The sequence below is a fragment of the Manacus candei genome, unplaced genomic scaffold (genome assembly GCF_025592945.1).
Source record: "Manacus candei isolate 608988 ecotype Guabito, Panama unplaced genomic scaffold, ASM2559294v1 h1tg000174l, whole genome shotgun sequence".
Lineage (NCBI taxonomy): Eukaryota > Metazoa > Chordata > Aves > Passeriformes > Pipridae > Manacus > Manacus candei.
Window position 1 is genome coordinate 785,196 of NW_026138222.1, and position 21,707 is coordinate 806,902.

The 21,707-nt window shown below is 51.7% G+C and overlaps 1 protein-coding gene and 1 long non-coding RNA gene across 4 annotated transcripts in view; one reads left to right on the plus strand and one right to left on the minus strand.

The window, feature by feature from the left end:
* AHCYL2 (adenosylhomocysteinase like 2) overlaps positions 1-20,624 on the plus strand; it is a 79,752-nt gene extending 59,128 nt beyond the window's left edge. For all 3 annotated transcript variants that reach the window (XM_051773705.1, XM_051773706.1, XM_051773707.1), the window contains 13 exons: positions 569-671; positions 1,838-1,932; positions 6,373-6,479; positions 7,934-8,050; positions 9,433-9,496; positions 11,916-12,004; positions 13,347-13,417; positions 13,522-13,616; positions 15,353-15,451; positions 16,230-16,298; positions 16,380-16,458; positions 16,941-17,061; positions 18,081-20,624. In XM_051773705.1, the coding sequence (XP_051629665.1) occupies positions 569-671; positions 1,838-1,932; positions 6,373-6,479; positions 7,934-8,050; positions 9,433-9,496; positions 11,916-12,004; positions 13,347-13,417; positions 13,522-13,616; positions 15,353-15,451; positions 16,230-16,298; positions 16,380-16,458; positions 16,941-17,061; positions 18,081-18,087 (1,116 nt within the window). In that variant the 3' untranslated portion in view covers positions 18,088-20,624. The remainder of the gene's footprint in view (positions 1-568; positions 672-1,837; positions 1,933-6,372; positions 6,480-7,933; positions 8,051-9,432; positions 9,497-11,915; positions 12,005-13,346; positions 13,418-13,521; positions 13,617-15,352; positions 15,452-16,229; positions 16,299-16,379; positions 16,459-16,940; positions 17,062-18,080) is intronic.
* LOC127463832 (uncharacterized) lies at positions 20,376-21,595 on the minus strand. The gene is made up of 2 exons (XR_007901015.1): positions 21,257-21,595; positions 20,376-21,208 (listed from the first exon to the last, which is right to left on the minus strand). It is a non-coding gene; the product is annotated as an uncharacterized LOC127463832 (long non-coding RNA).
* Positions 21,596-21,707: the final 112 nt, after the last annotated feature.

The following is a 21,707-nucleotide window of genomic DNA, read 5'->3' on the forward strand; positions in this document are numbered from 1 at the left end:
GGACTTTGCTGAGTGAAATCTCTACACGTACATATATATATATATAAAAAATATATGTACTCTGAAGTTCTTATTTATGTCAGCCTTTCAAAATTGTTTCACAAATGCAAATTAACTGAAAAATTGTTTTCTGTGCAACTTTCTAACAAACCTGATGCTGCTTAAAACCAGCTTCAGGGGTCCCAGAGGACCACTGAATCCTGGAATGATTTGAGCTGGAAGGGACCTTAAAGCCCATCCAGTTCCACCCCCTGCCATGGGCAGGGACACCTTCCACTAGACCAAGTTGCTCAAAGCCTTGTTCAACCTGACCTTGAAGCTTAAAACCCACTTCAGAGGCCCCCAAAAATCATAAAACCATGGAATGGTTTGGGTGGGAAGGGACCTTAAAGCCCGTCCAGTGACACCTCCCGCTGTCCCAGGTTGCTCCAAGCCCTGTCCAGCCTGGCCTTGAAGCTTAAAACCAACTTCAGAGACCCCCCCAGAAGCTTTCCCATGAACAGCAGACAAACCCCCCAGCTGTGTGTTGCTCCTTGTGTTGATCTTCCTGGTGTTTTTTGGTTCCCAGGTGCTGATGGAGACTCTGGGAGCGTTGGGTGCCCAGTGCCGATGGGCCGCCTGCAACATCTACTCCACCCTCAACGAAGTGGCTGCTGCCCTCGCTGAGAGTGGTAGGAAACACCTCCCTCCTCGTTATTCCTGACTTTTATAAAAGGATTTCTTTGGTTTTATCTCGTTTTTCACCTCTTAGGGTTTTTTCCCCTTAATTATTTTTGGTTTAGAATAAACCCATACGAGGTAACGGCACACGATCCATCCCTTCCAGTGCTCTGGAAACCTTGGGATGGTTTTAATCTGGAGGAAAAAAGGACATGGTACAAAGTAATGGTGATGCCCTTAACGAGCTGAGTGGGCTACCTGAAACTGGAAGTTATTTTGTTAAGAGAAACAAAGCTAAATTTGATTTAAATGCTGTAAATTTGAGTCAGAACTTTGGCTAAAAGGGGTGAAAGAGAGACTTTGAGGGGGGAAATGATTCATAAAAAAGAAGCTGAGCATGTTGGTGCTCACCTGGGAGACTGAAAACAGGTTTTACCTGGGTGAGCTCAGGGGTTTTACCTGGGTAAGGTCTGGAATTTTACCTGGGTAAAGTCTGGAATTTTTCCTGGGTAAGGCCAGAGGTTTTACCTGGGTAAGATCAGGGGTTTACCTGGGTAAGGTCTGGAATTTTACCTGGGTAAAGTCTGGAATTTTTCCTGGGTAAGGCCAGAGGTTTTACCTGGGTGAGCTCAGGGGTTTTACCTGGGTAAGGCCAGGGGTTTTACCTGGATAAGCTCAGGAGTTTTACCTGGGTGAGGCTGGGGGTTTTAACCTGGGTAAGGCCAAGAGTTTGACCTGGAGACCTGGAAGACCCAGAAGCCAAACCCACCATCTTGCCCGTTATCAGGTCTCACTCCCTGACGCTTAGTCCTGATTGCTCATAAATCAGAATATATTCAAATAAATCATTAATTCATTAATAAATTAGTGGGCTGACATGCCTGACAAGCGGGTAGGACACCTAATTTTCGGGGAAACTTTTATTTTGGAAATAAATATTATCGTTTGGAGTGTGTCAGCCTCTGGCCTGGTGGTGGGTGCAGCTCTTTCCTGAGGGAGAGGAGGAAGTGAGGAAGGCTAAAACCAACTCCCAGTGTGTGTCCAAAGCTTCTCCTGGAAGGGGGATGTGGAAAGCTCAGCCAGGACCGTGGCGATGTGGGGAGCAGGGCTGTGGGAAGGGCCGATCCCGCGGGATTTGCCAAGGCCGTGCTGGCACATCTCCCTCTCTCTGTGCCAGGTTTCCCTGTCTTTGCCTGGAAGGGAGAGTCTGAGGATGATTTCTGGTGGTGCATCGACCGCTGTGTCAACGTGGAGGGCTGGCAGCCCAACATGGTGAGTGGGGGGACCGTGGGGGTCACAGCCGGAGGGGCCCAGCTCTGGTCTGTGGGTCCCTCGGGGTGGATGAGAGTGAACTGACACTGAGTGACCTCAGGGCTTTGGGGATGGGGGTGCCCCTGTCCCAGACTCCTCAGGGATGGAGGTTCCTGGTCCTGGACCCCCAGGGACCTTGGGAATTGGGGTGTCCCTGTCCCAGATTCCCCAGGGATGGAGGTTACTGGTCCCAGACCCCCAGGGACTTTGGGAATGAGGGTATCCCAGTCTCAAACCCCCCAGGGATGGGGGTGCTCCTGTCCCAGACCCCTCAGGGCTTTGGGGATGGGGGTGTCCCAACCCCTCTGGGATTTGGGAATGGGGGTACCCCAGTCCTGGATCCCCCTGCTCCCCATCCCTCAGGATCTCGGGAACAGGGGTATCCCAGTCTCAAACCTCCCAGGGATGGGAGTGTTCCTGTCCCAGACCCTTCCAGAGCTTTTGGGGACACCCCTCAGGACCTGGATCCCCCTGGGATTGGGGTGTTTATAAATATATGTATCTGTAGGGGTTATCATAGAACAGTTTGGGTGCCATGGGAAGCAGGTTTGGAGCCATTTGGATTATTTTCTGTAGGAAGGGGAGGGGCAGGGACTGAGCTCTGCTCTGGGGGGACCAGGGACAGCACCCAGGGAATGGCTGGAGCTGTGTCAGGGCAGGGTCAGGTTGGATCTCAGGCAAAGGTTCTTCCCCCAGAGGGTGGTTGGGCACTGACCAGGCTCCCCAGGGCAGTGGGCACAGCCCCAAGGCTGCCAGAGCTCCAGGAGGGTTTGGCTGATCCTCTGGGGCACAGGGGGTGACTGTGGGGATGGACCTGTGCAGGGCCAGCAGGAGGAGGAGGAGAAGGAGGCAGGTCTAGTGCTGCCTGGTGTTTTCCTTGTTAATTTAGACCTGACTTAGCACTCAAAGCTTGGTGCCAGCACCTCCCTTACCTTCCAAGTGCTTCACAATGAGCTGTGTCCTGTGGGAAATGAACTTCTCCCACTCTCCCAGCTGGGGGGTCGGGGAGAAGGTGGGTTAAATGGCTTCTGGGTCTTGCCCACCAAGCAAGGTTTTGTTGAACTCCTTTGTAAATTAGCACAGCTGCCTTAGTGCAAAGTTTTCTGGGTGCTTAGTTTGATTCCAGAGTGTCCTGCTGCAGTTTAAACCGAACTCATTTAATGCACCCACCGAAAATGGCTCAAAATCAGTATTTTTTGAGATGAGGTTTCATCCTTTTCACCATTAAATTCTCACCTTTGGTTGATGGGATTTTTCTTACTTAAGCAAAGCCTCTGTTCCAGAACAACACTCAGATTTTTCAGGTGATTTCCACACTTTGAACCTGCTCTTACTGCAGGAACACAAAAACCTCAGGTGAACCAACTCTGCTCCGCTGCTTTATCCTGCCCTTGTTTCCAGGGAAAACAGAGAACCTGGGACTACGTGAGTGGAATAACTTTCAGCTGTCAAATGTGCTGTTTTCATCATGTTTCCCCAAAGCTTTGGAGCCCTGGAGCTTCTGATCTAAATTAGGTGGGAAGCAGTGGAAGGTGGCAGATAAACGCGGCTCCGGGTTGGTTTGTTGCTGGTATCAGCTCCTTTGAGGTGAGATTTCTGTCCCTTCCAGCCAAACCTGTTCATTCCCTTGCTGTCACCTTCGAGAAGAACAGGGAATGTCAAAAAAATCCACCCCCAAGCTCCGAGTCAGAGTCTAGACTGTCTTTGAGGAATCACTTCCCATCCAAAACGTCGCTGTTTGAACAACTCAGCGTTCCAGAAAACGCACGTTTTGCTTTCCCAGGATCTGCTCAGACCCCTTCACGTGTCTCCAGCCATCAGAACTGTTTCCAGAGCTGCTTCTGGAGCACAGGGATAACTGAGGGGAGCACCAAGCACCTCAGATCTATTCCCAGAGATTTGCACGCTGGACTTTAGAGATCCGTGGTTTTAGAGATAAGGAATGGGACACTGGAAACAGGGTGAAGAACAGGTGTGAGAGGTGTGGAACCATGGAAACAGGATGGTTTGGGTGGGAAGGGACCTTCAAGACCATCAGTGCCACCCCTGCCATGGGCAGGGACACCTTCCACTGGCCCAGGTTGCTCCAACCTGGCCTTGGACACTTCCAGGGATCCAGGGGCAGCCTCAGCTTCTCTGGGCAACCTGGGCCAGGGCCTCCCCACCCAGAAATTCTGCCCTTCAGAGGAGGGTTTTGGAAATCCAGACCTTCAGAGGATGGCTCTGGGAATCAAAGACCTTCGTGGAATGGCTCTGGGATTCCTGAACTTCAGGGAATCAGGGTTTTGGGAATGCTGACCTTCAGGAGGAGTGCTCTGGGAATCACAGGCTTTCACAGTGGGGCTTTGGGAATCCAGACCTTCAGAGTGGGGCTCTGTCTGGACAGGAATGGCTCAGAGAGGAGTTTTTTTTTTCCTGAAAAATACAGAATCTGCAGCACTGGGAGGTTGCTTCCCTGATCCAGGACCGCGCTGCCTCCGGGGGGATTTCGGTGCCATCTCCCCCCACTCCCTCCTGCCATCTCCTTGTGTTTTCCTCGCTCATTTTCTGCAGCAAAATTTTTTTCAGGCACGTTGCTGAGCTAATCCTGGGCAGTTTTAATCCACTTGGTTTGGGCAGGATCAGCCACGTGCTGTGGTTTGGGAAGCTGGGAAGGGAACAGGGGGAGACAGGATGGTAACGGGGCCTTGGGTGGGTTTAAGAGGTGGTGAAATGGCACCTGGAGACACCAGTTTCTTTCCTGGAAGAGCCAGAGATTTTTCTGCTGGAGAAAACAGGAGATGGAAGGGCTGAGGGAGGGAGAAGGGACAGCAATGGGAATTTGTTCTGCTTGGAGAGAGAAACACCCACCAAGGTTCCCACCTGGAAGAGCTGCTTTTCTGCTGGAGAAATCATCTGCACCTCAAATAAAGGCTTTTCCCCCCCCCCCCCCCCAAAAAAAATAAAACTGCCTGGAAGAACGAGAATGAGGGCAAACAACCTGCATAAAGCTGGGAAAACTGCAGGAATGTGGGGCTGTGCTGCTGGATGGTCGGGGCTGCCACACAGAGGTGACCTTCCCTCAAAACCGGTTCCCCCGTGGATTCAGCTCGGGGGTTTTGCATCCCCTGCTCTCCCCGGAAAGAGGAAACTTCCAGCTCCCAGAATTCTCTCTTAGAAGAGGATTATGTGCCCTATTAAATGGGGATTAATGAAATGGAGATGTCCTGGGAGCCAGGCTGCTCAGTTCCAGGCTGCTGGATTCCTACCTGGGCTGGCCCGGCAGAGCTGCCCAGCCCGCTTAACCCTCACCTGCCTCTGCTTCCCTGTGGATGGAACATGGAGCTGGGAATGCCCCGGAGACTCAAGAGCTGGATCTACATGGATGCTCCTAAACATTCTGCCTGTGCTTCCCAGACATTCTGGAGGAGCAGCTGCTGCACATCAGTGGCAAATCCAGCCATTCTGAGAGGAAAAGGTGGTGAAAATACGTAACATTTCCAAGGAACTCTCTGTCCATGGATGAGAAGCCACCACGTTGTGTCATGGCAAAGCTCAGGAATGTCACCTTTGTGCCCAAATGGGGCTTCTGCCACGTGTGGGAGTGTTCATTTTTCCTGGGAAAGCTGCAGACCCTCAGCAGGAGGGGCCCAGCCGAGCTCCACCAGTGACCAACGAGTGGAGGTGCTTCTGCCCAGGGTTGGCACGTGGATTTTAGGGCACCCCTGGGCCACACCAGGAGCTGTAGGGAACAGGCAAAGAAGGGGATGAGGAGGGTAATGATGATAAAGTCTGATGTTAGTGTAGGGAACATGCACAGAGGAGGAGGAGGGTGAAGGTGGTGCAGACAGAATTCTTTGGTGTGGGAGTGGGGAACATGCAAAAAGGGTGATGGTAGTGGTGGTGATGATGATGATGATGATGATGAAGGCAGTGACTGTCAGGAGGATGGTGATGATGATAATCATACCCTGGGGTGATGAGCTCTCAGCCAGTCTGGTCAGCACAGTTCCCTGGCACTTCACCCTCCTCCTTTTACATCCTGCTCTTTCTCCATCCTCCTCCTCCTCCTCCATTCCCAGTCACATCAGAAGAGCTGATGACTCTGCCCAGTTCAGGGGTTTTTCCATCTGTGCTTCTGGGAGACAGGGAGAGAGGAGCCTGCACAGCCACTTTCCATAATTCCTCAGTTCTCTTCATTAACACCAAGGTTTGCTGTGTTTGTCTGACCTGTTGCCTCTCCAGGACATTATTGATGAAGCGTCATTCCCGCTCGGAATGCTCAACCAGAGTGTTCCCACCTGGCTCACACTGTGGGGTTTGAGGTGCCAGAACATGGAATGATTTATCCCTGGTACCTCTCTGGGCTCTGGAGGCCTCACTGGACCCTCAGAGCACTGACTGGGGTTGTTTCCTTTCCAGATCCTGGATGATGGGGGAGATCTCACTCACTGGATCTACAAGAAATATCCCAACATGTTTAAGAAGATCAAGGGGATAGTGGAGGAGAGTGTGACAGGAGTCCACAGGTAACGGGATGGGCTGGGCTGGCAGGAGAATTTGGGACAGAAACACCTCAGGGCGCTGGTGCCAAAGGCCCCCGTGCCAGGAGACACCCCAGCTCACCTGAGGGGTGAACCCCCAACACGTGGGCTGAGCTTTTCCTTCAGCCTGGGCTTGGCTTTCCAGGAGAGCTGCTTGAAATCCCTCCTCAGTTCCCGCTTGGAGCTGCTGCTCTGAACTCCAGAGTGGGAGCAGAAGCACCTCCTGGGTGCTGGGTGGGTGGGAAGGTGCACCAGGCCTTGTTTTCCCCCTTGGAAGTGGGAGGAATGGTTCCTCAGCTTGTTTTGGGGAGGGAGGAGGAAGGGCTGAGGGCGTTGCACAAGAAGGGGTGGGCTGAGGGCAAAGCCAGAAGTGTAGTCCTGACCTAAATCTCTGGGAAGAAGTGAGATTTGGGAAGAGGAACTGATTCTCCAGTCGGGGTGGGGTCCCACAAAGGGAGGACCTCAGAGATGACTCAGTGAAACCCATCAGTCCATGGCAGTGTGGTGGGAGAAGTGGCTTTCCCAGGGGAGTTAATCCTGTCACAGGTGCCAGAAAACAGGGAACTGGGGGGAAGAGCAGCAGCCTCTGCTTTTTGCCCTATTTTTGCAGGGAGAAAGGTCTGGCTGCAGCTCTTGGAGCTGCCTGAGAGCTTGGCCAGAGGTTCAGGCAGCCCTTGAAACGGGGAAATGAAATATTGAAACAGGGAAGTGGATTCAGGTCTGCAGCCAGTGGGGTCAGGAAAAGGACTGATGGTATTTTTAGTGTCTGGAATCATTCCCAATATGGGCAAAAGACATTTCCAAGCGTGTTCTTCTTCCCATGGGCTGGAGCAGGGACATTTTCAGATGCTCTTTGAAGCCCCAGTGACGTGTTTGGATTCATTTTTAGTGGTTTTGCTGCTGCTGGGAGTCAAGTCCATGCTTGGAATTAGGAGGGCAGGTTGATGTTGGAGAGCTGGGGGGGTTCCCCTGGAGAAGAGAAGGCTCCAGGGAGAGCTGAGAGCCCCTGGCAGGGCCTAAAGGGGCTCCAGGAGAGCTGGAGAGGGACTGGGGACAAGGCATGGAGGGACAGAACACAGGGAATGGCTTCCCAGTGCCGGAGGGCAGGGCTAGATGGGATATTGGGAAGGAATTGCTGGCTGGGAGGGTGGGGAGGCCCTGGAATGAATTTTCTGGAGCATCTGTGGCTGCCCCTGGATCCCTGGAAGTGTCCAAGGCCAGGTTGGAGCAACCTGGGCTAGTGGGAGGTGTCCCTGCCCATGGCAGGGGTGGAATGAGATGCTCTTTAAGTCCCTTCCCACCCAAACCCCCCAGCAGAGCGCAGGGGAATGTTTTCCCCCTGAGGCCATGTTTTCCCAGTGCAATGTTTTCCCCCTGAGGCCATGTTTTCCCAGGGGAATGTTTTCCCCCTGAGGCCATGTTTTCCCGTATCCATGCAGGCTGTACCAGCTGTCCAAGGCAGGCAAGCTCTGTGTCCCAGCCATGAACGTCAACGACTCGGTCACGAAGCAGAAGTTTGACAACCTGTACTGCTGCCGGGAGTCCATCCTGGACGGGTACGTACGGGACACCCCCCAGCCCACGGGGAATGGTGCCCACGGCTCTGCCCCGCTGCCACTCGGCTCCTTTGAGCCCAGCTGGTGTGTGAGAGCAGAACAAAGACCCTTCCTTACCTGTGCTCTGCTTCAGAATTCCTCACATGTGGCTCCTTCCCGTCCCTCTGGCCTTTGTGGGTCGGGACAAAAGCCGTCTGTGTCCGCGGGGTGTGTGAGTGGAGCAGCAGGTTCCTCACCACCTTCTTTGCCTTTCTAGTTTCCATTTTTTTATCTTCAGGGATCTTTTTTGGTTTTGTTTTTTTTTTTTGCTCTCTCCACCTCTTTATTCCCTTTATTTTGGTGGAATTGGGTGTCTGTGTCCTCGCCTCTTCCACCACCGAATTCTGTCGGAGCCAAGCGAGGTCAGGACAAGTTTTGTTCCTGCAGTTCAGCTGGGACATATTCCATGAACAATCCATAAAGCTGTAACATGGAGCAGTGTTTTCCAAGGCACTGGAAGCTGTAACGTGGAGCAGTGTTTTCCAAGGCACTGGAAGCAATAATGGGGGAAATGAGGGTGGTAAAACATGGGAATGGGTTGCCCAGAGAAGCTGTGGCTGCCCCTGGATCCCCCTGGAAGTGTCCAAGGCCAGGTTGGAGCAACCTGGGACAGTGGGAGCTGTCCCTGCCCATGGCAGGGGGTGGCACTGGATGGGCTTTAAGGCCCCTTCCCACCCAAAATATCCTGGGATTCTACAGCAACCCCTTGAGGGGTGAGTTGGGATTTGGGTTAAGTCTGGCCCAGGCGTCTAAAACTGGGTCAAGGGAGGTGTGAGCAGAGGTGCAATTAAATCTGCTGTGGGTTTTATCCAAATTGTCTCGGAAAAGTGAGGGAATTTCACCTTCCCTGCACTGCTAACCTATTTACTCCTGTGCTAAAAATAGCCTGGAATGTAGGACACTCTTAGGGAGAAACCAGAAGGAAAGGGAGTGGAAGGGGGAGCTTCATTTGTGGGAAGCACTGGGATCCTGGCAGTGAGTTACCACTTCCCTGCTGCCTCTGTGCTGCTCTCTGTGGGATTTTGAGCCACAAAAAATGAAGAAAAACGTGGTTTTGCCGAAGGTTTTCGGCATTTCGGGAGTGGCAAAACAAAGGGTCAGCAAATAAGGAGCAACAGAAAAAGGGCTCCAAACCCAAACTGTGTCCTGTTTGTTGTGTCTCGCTGGGAAAAAGGGGAAAAGTCAGTTTGAAAAGTCAGTTTTTAGGTGGGTTTGGGGTCTCCTCTGCCCCCAAAATTCTCGGGGGTGCAGGACCCAGCCGTGGGGTTGGGGAGGAGCAGCAGCTGATCCCGGGATTAGCTCTTAGGGCTGGTTTTAAGTGTGGGTTTTTTCTCCTCCCTCAGCCTTAAGAGGACGACGGACATGATGTTTGGAGGGAAGCAGGTGGTGGTTTGTGGCTACGGGGAGGTAAGAGGGGCCCGTTTTCCAGGGGGGGGATCCTTGGCACTTGGCTTTTCCCACGTGGATTTTTCCATCCTCGGGGATTTGTCTGCACCTGCACCTTCAAACCTCAGGGCTTGGCCAAAAACCAAAGGTTTTCCTAATTACCAGTGTGTTTCTTTATTATTGAGGAGGTGCCAAAGCTGGATCTTGACTGGCACAAGGATTAAATATTCAGAATATTCAGGGTATCTTTAATGTCTAAATATTGGCATATCCAGGCATTAATACATCACATAGGGATGTATCTTTTATATTATATATTATATTTAATATATAATAATTATATTAATATATATTATATATATTAGAAATATTATATATATTTTATATATTATATATATTATATATATTATATTTAATAAAATATTACAATATTCAGAGGTTCTGCACAGTGTTGCATGTTGATGTGTGGTCAAGGAAGAGAAGTTATTCATTTATCTCTTATATAAACATACATAAAATTTATAGAAATTTGAGTGTAAACATACATAAATTTATATAAATTTGTATATAGAGATATGTTGATTTATATACAATTGTATAAAAACAGGCATAAAATTTATTCAAATTACAATATTTACAAATCCCAATTTATATGGATTTGCATATAAATACATATTACATACATATAAATTTGAGTATAAACACACATTTATATAAATTTGTATATAAAGATATATTGATTTGTATACAATTGTATAAAAATACACATAAAATTTATTCAAATTTGTATATAAATATATAAATGTATCAATGTATATATAAATATTTTAATATTTATATAATATTTATATAATATTTACAAATCCCAATTTACATGGATTTGTATATAAATACATATTAAATTCATATAAATTTGAGTATAAACATACTTACATTTATATAAATTTTTATATAAAGATATATTGATTTATATACAACTGTATAAAAATACACATAAAATTTATTCAAATTTGTATATAAATATATAAACTTATCAATGTATATAGAAATATATTAAATTCATGTGGATTTTTATACAAATATATTAAATTCATATAAACTTGAGTATAAACATACATATATTTATATAAATTTGTATATAAAAATGTATTGATTTATATACAATTGTATAAAGATATACATAAAATTTATTCAAATTTGTATATAAATGTATTTATAAATATATTAAATTTATATGGATTTTTATACAAATATATATTAAATTTATACAAACTTGAGTATAAACATACATATATTTATCTAAATTTGTATATAAAGATATATTGATTTATATGCAATTGTATATAAATATACATAAAATGATACAAATTTGTATATAAATATATAAAATATAGAAATATATATAAATTTATATGGATTTATATATAAATGTATAATTATATGGATTTATATATAAATGTATAATTATATGGATTTATATATAAATATATATTAAATTTATATGGATTTGTATATAAATATTATAAATGTATATATACATATATTACATTTATATAAATGTGTATATAAATATTATAAATGTATATATACATGTATTAAATTGATATAAATGTGTATATAAATATATTACATTTATATAAATGCATATACGAATATATTACATTTATATAAATGCATATTTAATATATACTATTTGTGTTAATTTGTGCACAAATATATACCATTTATATGAATTATATATATTTGTATGTAAATAAATATAAATATATAAATATATAAATAAATATATTTATATATGTAAATATATATATAATTTACATAATTTATATAAATATGAATCTTATATTCATTCATACCCCTGTGCCTTCACCCCCAAACTGCCCCTTCCTCTCTCCACATGGGAATATTCCCCCTTTCCCAGTTCCCACCAGTGTCCTGGGCTGTGCTGTGGGGGCTGGACTGGGATCCTTTTTTTAATCCAAGCAGCTGAAATAGCTCTTTTTTCTCCCTCATAATCCCATTTTTTGGGAACCTTTGGCCGTTTAACCCAGGTTAAGGGTGCAAAGGGTAAAGCTCGTTAACCCCCCGAGGTTAATGACCATTAACGACCCTGAGTTGGGGCTCTCCAACCCTCCCTGGCCCTTCTGGACTCTCCCCTTGGTGTGTTTGGGATCCCGGGAAGTTCTGGGGGAACAAACTCCCAAAACCAGCAGCACGTGGAGATCTTTTGGTGCCTCTGCTCAGAGCTGGGCCTGAGCCAGGCCTCGGGTGACCCCAAATCCCGGAATTCCGTGCCCCAAACATTGAGCATCTGCCACCAGGAGGGTTCCAGAGGGCTCCGGGGAGGACAGAAGAGTCTCCCGGAGTTGTCCATCCTTGGGAATACTCCTGGGGTGTCTCGACACCTCCCTCCTGCTCCCCTTTGTCCCTGTTTTCCCAGGTTGGGAAGGGCTGCTGTGCTGCTCTGAAGGCCATGGGCTCCATCGTGTACGTGACGGAGATCGACCCCATCTGTGCCCTCCAGGCCTGGTAAGGGCTCACACCCAGCCCGGGTTGGGAGTGTTTTTCCCAGGAAAACCCTGTCCAGAAGCCACTGGGCAGAGATCCCTTCCCAAAGGGACGCTGGGGAGGTGTCCAGGGATTCTCTGCGCCCTGGAGGGACCCACAGCTCCATCCTAAGGCAGAGAAGGGTTCTGGTTAAAGCATCCCCTGGTTTTTCCGTATCCCACGTGCCGGGGGGTGCAACCACAACCACACAGCCCAGAGGGCAGTGACACGGACTGGGGGGGTGTTGGGAATGAGCTGTGCCCTTTGGAATGCCAACACGGGATTCCCAGTGCCCTGCACACGCCTCCCCAAGGGGTGTTTTGGTTCTGTGACCCCCTCACACCCCTCACAAACCCCTCACCAGGACCCCACACGGGGCCGAGCACCCGCCGGCCTCGTGTCCTCCAGGGACAGGCTGGTCTGGAGCTCCCACATCCCGAGGTGTGGGATGGGACATCACTGGGAAAACAGAGTCCCCAAAACACCCAGAGCCTCATCAAACCCTCAGCCTTTTCCTGGCCGTGGGGTCGTTGTGGGGAGAGAACTAACGAGCTCTGCTTAATTAGCTGAGCTGATGAACTTTGGGTTCCTCTGCGACCTTCAGGAGGGGCACATCCAGCACCCCCAGCCTTAACTGGGAATTTGGTTGTTCCCAGTGTGTGGCCCCTCTAGGAAGGAGTTTGCAGTGGGGGGGAAAAAAAGCCTCAGTAAATGGGACATACAGCAATTAAAAAAAAAACCAAAAAGGCTTTTTTTATAGTAACTCTGATTTTGCAGCTTGTGAGAGTCTCAGAAATGAGCTCTGGGGAGGACTGTCAACAAATCCCAAAAAAACATCCTGCCCCTGTTATCCAAACACACCTTGCTGCTGAAGGCAGGGAAGACTCAGCACTTCTGAAGGCTCTGTAGGTGCCTAAATGTGGATTTCGGGGGTCAGGAGAGACATCTGCAGGGCTGGGGTGCTTTTTTAGGATGATCCAAATCCGCACCGACACGGATTCTGCAGCTCCTGGATGTGCTTTGCAGGAGGAGCAGCTTTTACAAAACCTGTCTGGATTGAGAGCTGAGGTTTGCAGGCGAGAAGACCTTGCCAGAAAACACGAAACCCCAAAAATCTCTTTTTCACTTCTTCCCACAACAGTCCCAGATCCTTCAGAAACTCCCAAAACGGCTCAGGGTCCGTGGCCCTTCGGGTGCTGCCGCCCTGTTTTCCAGTCTGGCGTTAGAAAGTTATAATTAGTGCCTGAAAATCCCTTTTTTTTCCTATTTTTGGTATGTTTCTGCTGCTTCTCATCCCCTTCTTCCCCCTCTCTCTCCCCCCCAGCATGGACGGGTTCCGGCTGGTGAAGCTCAACGAGGTCATCAGACAGGTCGACATCGTCATCACCTGCACGGGTACCGAGGGGGAAACCGGGGACCCCACCCCAAAAACCACCTCCAGCCCTTCCCAAAAGGGGGAGGGGAGGTGGGTTTTGACCCCGGATTTCGGTGTCTGGCAGGGAACAAGAACGTGGTGACCAGGGAGCACCTGGACAGGATGAAGAACAGCTGCATCGTGTGCAACATGGGGCACTCCAACACCGAGATCGACGTGGTGCGTGTGGGGTCGGGGCTGGGGGGGCTTTGGGGGATGGTGCTTTGGGGTGACTGCTTTGGGGTCACAGGGTTTGGGGGATGATGCTTTGGGGTGACTGTGCTTTGGGGTCACAGTGTTTGGGGTGATGGTGCTTTGGGGTCACAGGGTTTGGGGTGATGGTGCTTTGGGGTGATGGTGCTTTGGGGTCACAGCATTTGGGGGATGGTGCTTTGGGGTGACTGTGCTTTGGGGTCACAGTGTTTGGGGTGATGGTGCTTTGGGGTCACAGGGTTTGGGGGATGGTGCTTTGGGGTGACTGTGCTTTGGGGTCACAGTGTTTGGGTGACTGTGCTTTGGGGTCACAGGGTTTGGGGGATGGTGCTTTGGGGTGACTGTGCTTTGGGTTCACGGCATTTGGGGGATGGTGCTTTGGGGTGACTGTGCTTTGGGGTCACAGTGTTTGGGGGATGGTGCTTTGGGGTGACTGTGTTTTGGGGTCACAGTGATTTGGGGGATGGTGCTTTGGGGTGACTGTGCTTTGAGGTTTGGTGTTGGGGATTGATGGTGCTTTGGGGTAACTGCTTTGGGGTGACAGTTTTTTTGGGGTGACAGCTTTTTTAGGGTGGCAGTGCTTTGGGGTGGCAGTGCTTTGGGGTGGCAGTGCTTTGGGGTGATGGTGCTTTGGGGTAACTCTGCTTTGGAGTGATGGTGCTTTGGGGTGATGGTGCTTCAGGGTTTGGTGTTTTGGGGTGATGGTGATTTGGAGTGATTGTATTTTGGGGGTGACAGTGTTTTGGGGTGATGGTGTCTGGGAGTGACAGTGCTTTAAGGTTTGGTGTTTTGGGGTGATGGTGTTTTGGGGTGACAGTGGTTTTGGGTTTGGTACTTTGGGGCGATGGTGGTTTGGGGGGACACTGCTTTGGGGTGATGGTGTTTTGGAGTGACTGTGCTTTGAGGTTTGGTGTTTTGGGATGGCAGTACTTTGGGGTGGCAGTGTTTTGGGGTGACAGTGCTTTGAGGTGGGAGTGCTTTGAGGTGATGGTATTTTGGAGTGGCAGTGTTTTGGGGTGACAGTGTTTGGGGAGATGGTGTTTGAGGGACCCACCACCAGCTCTGTCTGTCCTGAGGAAGCCCCTGGGAGGAGATCAGATGACCCCTCCCCTGCCTCAGCAGACACTGGCAGATGGGTCTGTGTCATTCCAGCAATCCCAAGGGATGCAGTGAGCTGGATGAACTGCTCCAGCCTCCAGGGCAGGGTCTGGTGTCCACCAGCCTCACTCCTTCCCCATGGGAGTCACTGAATCCCCTCTCCAGCCCAGTTCTGTGTTATTACACCAGTTAGACCCAGCCAGGAGTTCAACCCTGACGTGCTTTTCCAAACAGCCCCAAAATCTGTGCTTAGGGACGAGCAGAAAAGCAGGAGAGCCCTGCCTGGAGGTCAGGGGGGGTTCCTCAGCCAAGCCCTTGGGTTTAAAGCCATTTCTGGGCTGGAAAGGAGTGACCACAGCCATGCAGAGCCCTGCTGGGGACACAGATCCTCTTCAGCCAGAGCTGCAACAACCCTTGGTGTGCTGCAGCTTTGATGTGCTGAGGTCATAAAAACGGTTCCTGAAGGTTTCCTTGGTCTGGGACCACGACTGGGCCCAAAGGAGACAAAGAGCCAGGGCAGTGTCAGGGAGTTGCTGCCTCTGTTTGTGCCTGTGCCGTGGTTTGGGGTTGGAGGTGCTGCTGTAACTGTCCCACCCCATTCCCAGGCCAGCCTGCGCACGCCCGAGCTCACCTGGGAGAGGGTCAGGTCCCAGGTGGACCATGTCATCTGGCCAGATGGGAAGAGGATAGTCCTGCTGGCAGAGGTGAGTGCCAGGGTTGGAGCAATTGCAGCTGTTCCCTGTGGGAATTTCATCCCGTTCCCTGTGGGAATTTCAACCTGTTCTCTGCTCCTGGAGGGGGAAAACAAGGGCTGGGCAAGGGGTGGAGCCGAAGGGTATCCAAAAACCACCACCTTGGGCCTCAGCAGCTGAGGAGTCCCTCCTCTGGCTGGAGGGTTTGGCCCATGGACTCATGGAATCACAGAATGATTTGGGTTGGAAAAGCTTCTGGCTCCATGGAGTCCAACCATTGCCAGCACTGCCAAGGCCACCACTGACCCACGTCCCCAAGTGCCACAGCCACAGGGATTTGAAGTCCCTCCAGGGCTGGGGACTCCCCCCTGCCTTGGGCAGCTGTGCCAGGGCTGGACAGCCCTTTCCAGGAAGGAATTTCCCCAGTATCCAACCTGACCCTCCCCTGGCCCAGCCTGAGGCCGTTTCCCCTTGGCCTGTCCCTTGTTCCCTGGCAGCAGAGCCCGACCCCCCCCGGCTCCCCCCTCCTGGCAGGGACTTGCAGAGCCAGAAGGTCCCCCCTGAGTTCCTGGGACCTGGAAAAGCCCCCGTGTTTTAATTTATCCCACTCCAGGGTATCTCCCACAGGGAGATTCTCACTCATTAAGTGCAGCCAGCACCTTGGGATCCAAGTGCAGGTGACAAACCCTTTTATCCCAGTAGGATCATCTCACACCAGCGGTTCTGGTCCCTTCTGTAGGGCCACAAACTGGGTTTGGTGCCTTGTTGACACCCAGCTTTCCCTCCCCAGGGCCGCCTGCTGAACCTGAGCTGCTCCACCGTCCCCACCTTCGTCCTGTCCATCACGGCCACCACGCAGGTGAGTGGGGTGGGCTGTGCCCAGAGCCCCCTCCTGCTCCCCAGGGCAGCAGCTCCTCACCCGGGTGTCTCCTCCCTGCAGGCCTTGGCTCTGATAGAGCTCTACAACGCTCCCGAGGGCCGCTACAAGCAGGACGTGTATCTGCTGCCTAAAAAAATGGGTAACCCCCTGCTCCCTGCCTTCTCCTCGTCGGTTTGGGGGAGGGACAGATGGGAATTGTCATTTGGCTGGGGCGTTGTGGCTCCAGTGTTTCCTTGTTCCCCTCCCTGCTGAGCTCGGGGGCTTCCGGAAGGTTCTTCCCGCTGGTTTTGGGCTTGTTGCTGTTTCCTGGCCCTACCTGGGGAAAAGAGGTGGACACATCCTGATGCAGGGGGTTGTCCCAGTGCAGGGGGTTGTCCCAGTGCAGGGGGTTGTCCCACGGGGCTCCTGTGGTCACCACCCAGCAGCCCCAGCAGCAGAACCCCGTCCAGAGGACGCGGCCACGCTTTGGCTGCAGAAATGGGCTCCGTGGTGGGAGTCGTGTTTTCTGAGGCAGGGGTGAGGTGTCACCTCACTGCCAGAGGTGTCTGGGGGGCTCTGCACCGGCCCCGGGGGACTCGTGGCCGTCCCCTTGGCCACGCTGACGGGTGTGGGGTGTTCCAGACGAGTACGTGGCCAGCCTTCACCTGCCGACGTTCGACGCCCACCTGACGGAGCTGACGGACGAGCAGGCCAAGTACCTGGGGCTGAACAAGAACGGACCCTTCAAACCAAACTACTACAGGTGCTGCCCCCCAGCCCCTGCCCCCCTGCCCCCAGGCATGGCCTTTAATCCCACCAGTCCCCTGAGATCTCACGGGCTCGCTGCTCATTCCCGTGGTCCCGCAGGCCCTTGGCAGGGCGGGAGCCCTTTGTGGTGGCAGCAGCTGTCACCAGACGTGGCAGATGCCAGAGCGATGCCACCGGCCCAGCGACAGCTTTATTTTTAAAGCTGGGCTGAGGATGAGTTGGCACAGAGCAGCCTTGGCCCCGGGGCTGCTGCTCCGATGGGCTCAGCTCCCAAAAATAATAATAATAATTTTCCATAGGAGCCCCTGGGTCGTTTCGCTTCCCAGATTTGTGTTGGTGGCCAACCCTGCCGTGAATTCCCACCGTGAAAATGGAATGGCTTTGCACAAACACGGATCAGCTCGTCTGGGGAGGGGGGAAGCCCAGATCCTTTTCCTGCAGGAAAAGGCATTTTCTTGGTGGGCAGGTCTTTGGAGAGAAGATCTCCAGAACCAGAGCACTCCCAATCTGGGGTTTTAGTGGGTTCTGCCAAATCCTGAGCTTTATTCCCTGCTCCCGTTAGGTGCAAAATTCTGGTGCTTCCGCACGGCCGTGGAAGGAATTCCCTCTGGTTTAATTCTCTTCCCTCTGGTTTAATCCTCTTCCCTCTGGTTTAATTCTCTTCCCTCTGGTTTAATTCTCTGCCTGATTTTGGTGTGTGTTGTAGCCCAGCCTTGTGGGGAGTGTGGTTTGTCCCACACACAGAGACCCACGATCAGGGGAGGGTCCCAGCATTGAGGGAGAGCCACGACCCCTCGAACACCCCTCAAACATTCCTCAAACATTCCTCAAACATTCTTCAAACATTCCACCATGGAGTGGAAATGCCCTCAGAGGCAATGAGAACCAAATCCCTTCTCCACCAGTTCTTCCCTTGGCCTCTCCCCCTCCCAAAATCCACCGTGTCGATGCCGGGGGAGCTTCCCTTCCCTTCCCATCCACTCACCAACCCCCGTTTTCTCTCCTTCTCCCCAGATATTGAGTTCCTGCCGCTGGATCCCCGGGAATGGTGGGGAACAAGCCCCCGAGTCTCTTCTCAACTACTGTACAGGATGACCCCGCGCAAGCTTCCCACGCTCGAGCCGGGCTTGCTCCGTAGTCACCGTGTGTTTTAGGTTATTTATTTATTAAATTAGGATACTGTTCATGCGGCCTCTGCCACTGGTGTTCGTGCTGCCGCGGGACTGGGACACGCTGGATTTCTTTTCCGTTCCTTTCGTTTTCCTCTTTGGATTCGTTCTTTCTCGGGGCTGGGAGGATGAGGAAGGAGCTGGTGGGATCGAGCCGTGGGACGATCCGTTGTCGCCGATGGAGCCACGGGGTCCGACTCGGAAGTCGACGTTGGTCCCCTCCGTGTCCCAGCGTGGGATCCCGGGATGGGTTTGAATTTCTCCTGCTGTTTGATGACGAAGCCAAAAACCTCGTTCTCTCCGGGCTCCGGCGAGCGGCCGGATGCTGCCGCCCGTCCGGAGCCGCCCCGGTGGATCCCTCTGGAGAAGCCTCTCGTCCGTGCTGTGGAACTTTCCGAGGGCTGGTGCCACCAACCCTGTGGAGAACGTCGCCTTAGCGCTGCTGGAAGCTGTGGGGAAGGCTCCGGGCAGGGAGGAGCCGGGCGGGCAGAGCCCAGCGCCGCTCCCGCCGCTCCCGCAGCTCCGCAGCGTTTTCCTGCTGCTCTCGTTCCCAGTGCCAACCTCTCTGGATCAACCAAAGCCGTGTTCCCGGGGGGGGCCCGGGGCAGCTCCCGCTGTGCTGCTGGAAGAGCTCCCCCGGCAGATGCTGCTCATGCACCGGGAGCTCTTCCCGAGCCGGGCAGAGCTCCCCGGACATCCCGGCTGGGGGGACCCGTGTCCACGCCAGGGCTTTCTCCAGCTGCGTTTCAGTCCTCGTTGGAAGTGTTTGGAGTTTTCTTTTCTGGGTTGATTATTTCATTACTTTATTTATGGATCTGGGAACTCCCCCCTGGAGTGGATGAGACGTCTGGTGGAGGATCCTCCACGTGGATTCAGTGTCACTGAAACCCTTCAGTCGCCTCAGATCTTGAAGCATCAGAGCTGAGGGAGAATAAATTGGCCATGATTCCTTGCTTTATCCCAGGATGTCCCTCTGGAGCGCTGACACGCTTCCCAAGGTGACTTCCCAAGTCGCTTTCATTATCCACGTGGAGAACATGATCCGTCTAAAATAAAACTGCCCGACCCTGTGAGCACAAACCCTTTTATCCCCTGGCTGCTGCTTTGGTTCCTGAGTCTCTCATCAGCTACAGAGTCGTGTTTTGTCCTCCTGGGCTTCTTTGCCATCATGAAAAACCCTTTTGTGGCAGCTCGTTCACGCACAAGGAAGGAAAAGCTGTGGAATTACGGTCTCGGCATCCAAGTTCTTCTCGTGGTTCTCGGGTCGTGAGCTTTGGAGCAAACGTTCCCTGTGTCAGCATATTCCAAGTTTGTCTCTGAATTCTCTCAAAACCTGGAAGGAAAACCTTTGGAGACCTTGGGAGACCTTGGGAGACCTTGGGGAGACCTTGAGGAGACCTTGGGAAGATGCTCAGGCTTTGAGGAGACCTGAGGGCTTTGAGAAGGCTCTGAGGAGACCTTAAGGCCTTGAGGAGCTTCATCACAGACTGACCTGGAACCACAGACTTGAAGTCATCTCTGCCCACGAGTTTTATCCAGATCCTGAGCTTTTTTTGGGAAGAGTCCCCTGAGCCGTTGGAAACGTCCCGTCCGGGTCTCTCCCCGCGCCGGATCCGCCCCAGTCTGTGTCAGCTCCGAGTTCCCAGAGAGGCCCCACCTGGAATCTGCTCCTGGACAAGGGGACAGGTGGCTGTGGGGCCACATGGGAGCAGCTCCTGGAAGAACAGGTGTCCCCCCACCCCGGGAAAACCCCTCTCCACCCCCAGGACCCTCCGGAGCAGCTCCCGCCGCCGCTTCCCGCCCCGTGTCCGTCGCTCCTGCCACAGCCAGTGGTGCTGCTGATCCACGGATCCCTCCGTGCCCGTCTCATCTTCCAGGTAGACAAGAAGGGGAAAAGAAAATAAAATATCAGTAATAAAATCCCACCTGGCCTTTTCCCACCTCGATTCTCCAAACTCTTCTCCGTGTTCTGCTGCTCCTGTAAAGCTTCTTGGCTCGCTTGGCTTTTTCCTAATCAACCTGGAATCATATCCTGTGATCATCTCTAAATTAAATGTTAATGGGGTTTGGTTTCTTTTATCTTTTTTTGTTTGTTTGTTTTTTAAAATGTAACGCGTTTGTTGTTTTTTTTTTCCAAGACTTTAGGGAAAAAAAAAGGAGATTTTTAGGTAACACCAGCAAAATAAGGAATAAAATAAAGGAAATTTAATTCTGTCCTGAACTTTTAGGAATAACAAAGCAAAACCCGTCATCAGCAGGGAGGGAACGGAACCGTCGCACCCGTTAACATTTCAAAAGGATGTTTTAAATATTAATGTCTGAGTGATTGTATTAGATCAGCAATAAAGACTCTGTAATCTCAAAACACAAATAAAACATGGGAAAACTCGGCTGCTCCCGGGGCGTCCTTCGGGAGCACGCGGCGGGGGGGAGGGGGTTTGGGGGCTGAGAGGTGGGATTTGGGGTTGTTCCCAAAGCCCCTGAGCTCCCAGCGCTGCTGGATAATCCCGGCTGGGGAAGCTCCACCCGCCCTTGGGGCAGCCGGAGCTGTTTTGGCTCCGGTGCCGTTGTGTCCTTGGGGAAGCGGGGCCGGAAAAATCCCCTTATCTCCCCTGCCCCGTCCCCTCCCCGCTGCACAGGGACATTCCCGCCCCCACACGTGGGGTTCCCCGTTTTCCAGTGGCTGTGGAAGGACACAGGACAAGAGCACCACCAAGAAGGGGTGTCCAGCACGTCCCCAGTGACCCCAAAACCACCAACCCCCCGTGCTGGGCGTGGAAGAGGAAAGGGGGGGTGGGAGTCCCTCTGTTCCCAGCACCCCCGGGGACACCCTATAACCCCCCTTCCCCAGCATTCCGTGCTCCCAGCACCCCAGGGACACCCCATAACCACCCCTCCTGGAGCATTCCATGCTCCCCGCACTCCAGAGACATCCTTTAGCACCCCCTCCCCAATATTCCGTGCTCCCAGCACCTCAAGGACACCCCATAACCCCTTCTCAACATTTCATGTCCCCAGCACCCCAAGGACACCCCATACCTCCCTCCCCAGCATTCCATGCTTCCATTACCCCCAGGGACATCCCATAACCCTCCCCAACATTCCATACTCCCAGCACCCCAAGGACACCCCATACCTCCCTCCCCAGCATCCCAGGGACTCCCCACAGTCCCCCTCCTCCCAGCATTCCATGCTCTTAGTACCCCTAGGACACTCCAAGGACCCCCATAACCCCCTTCCCCAGCATTCCTTGCCCAGGGACACCCCATCACCGCATTCCAGGTTCCCAACGACCCCGGGACACCCCATAACGCCCCGTCCCCAACATTCCATACTCCGTGACCCCCGGGACACCCCATAACGCCCCGTCCCCAACATTCCATACTCCGTGACCCCCGGGACACCCCATAACGCCCCGTCCCCAATATTCCATACTCCGTGACCCCCGGGACACCCCATAACGCCCCGACTC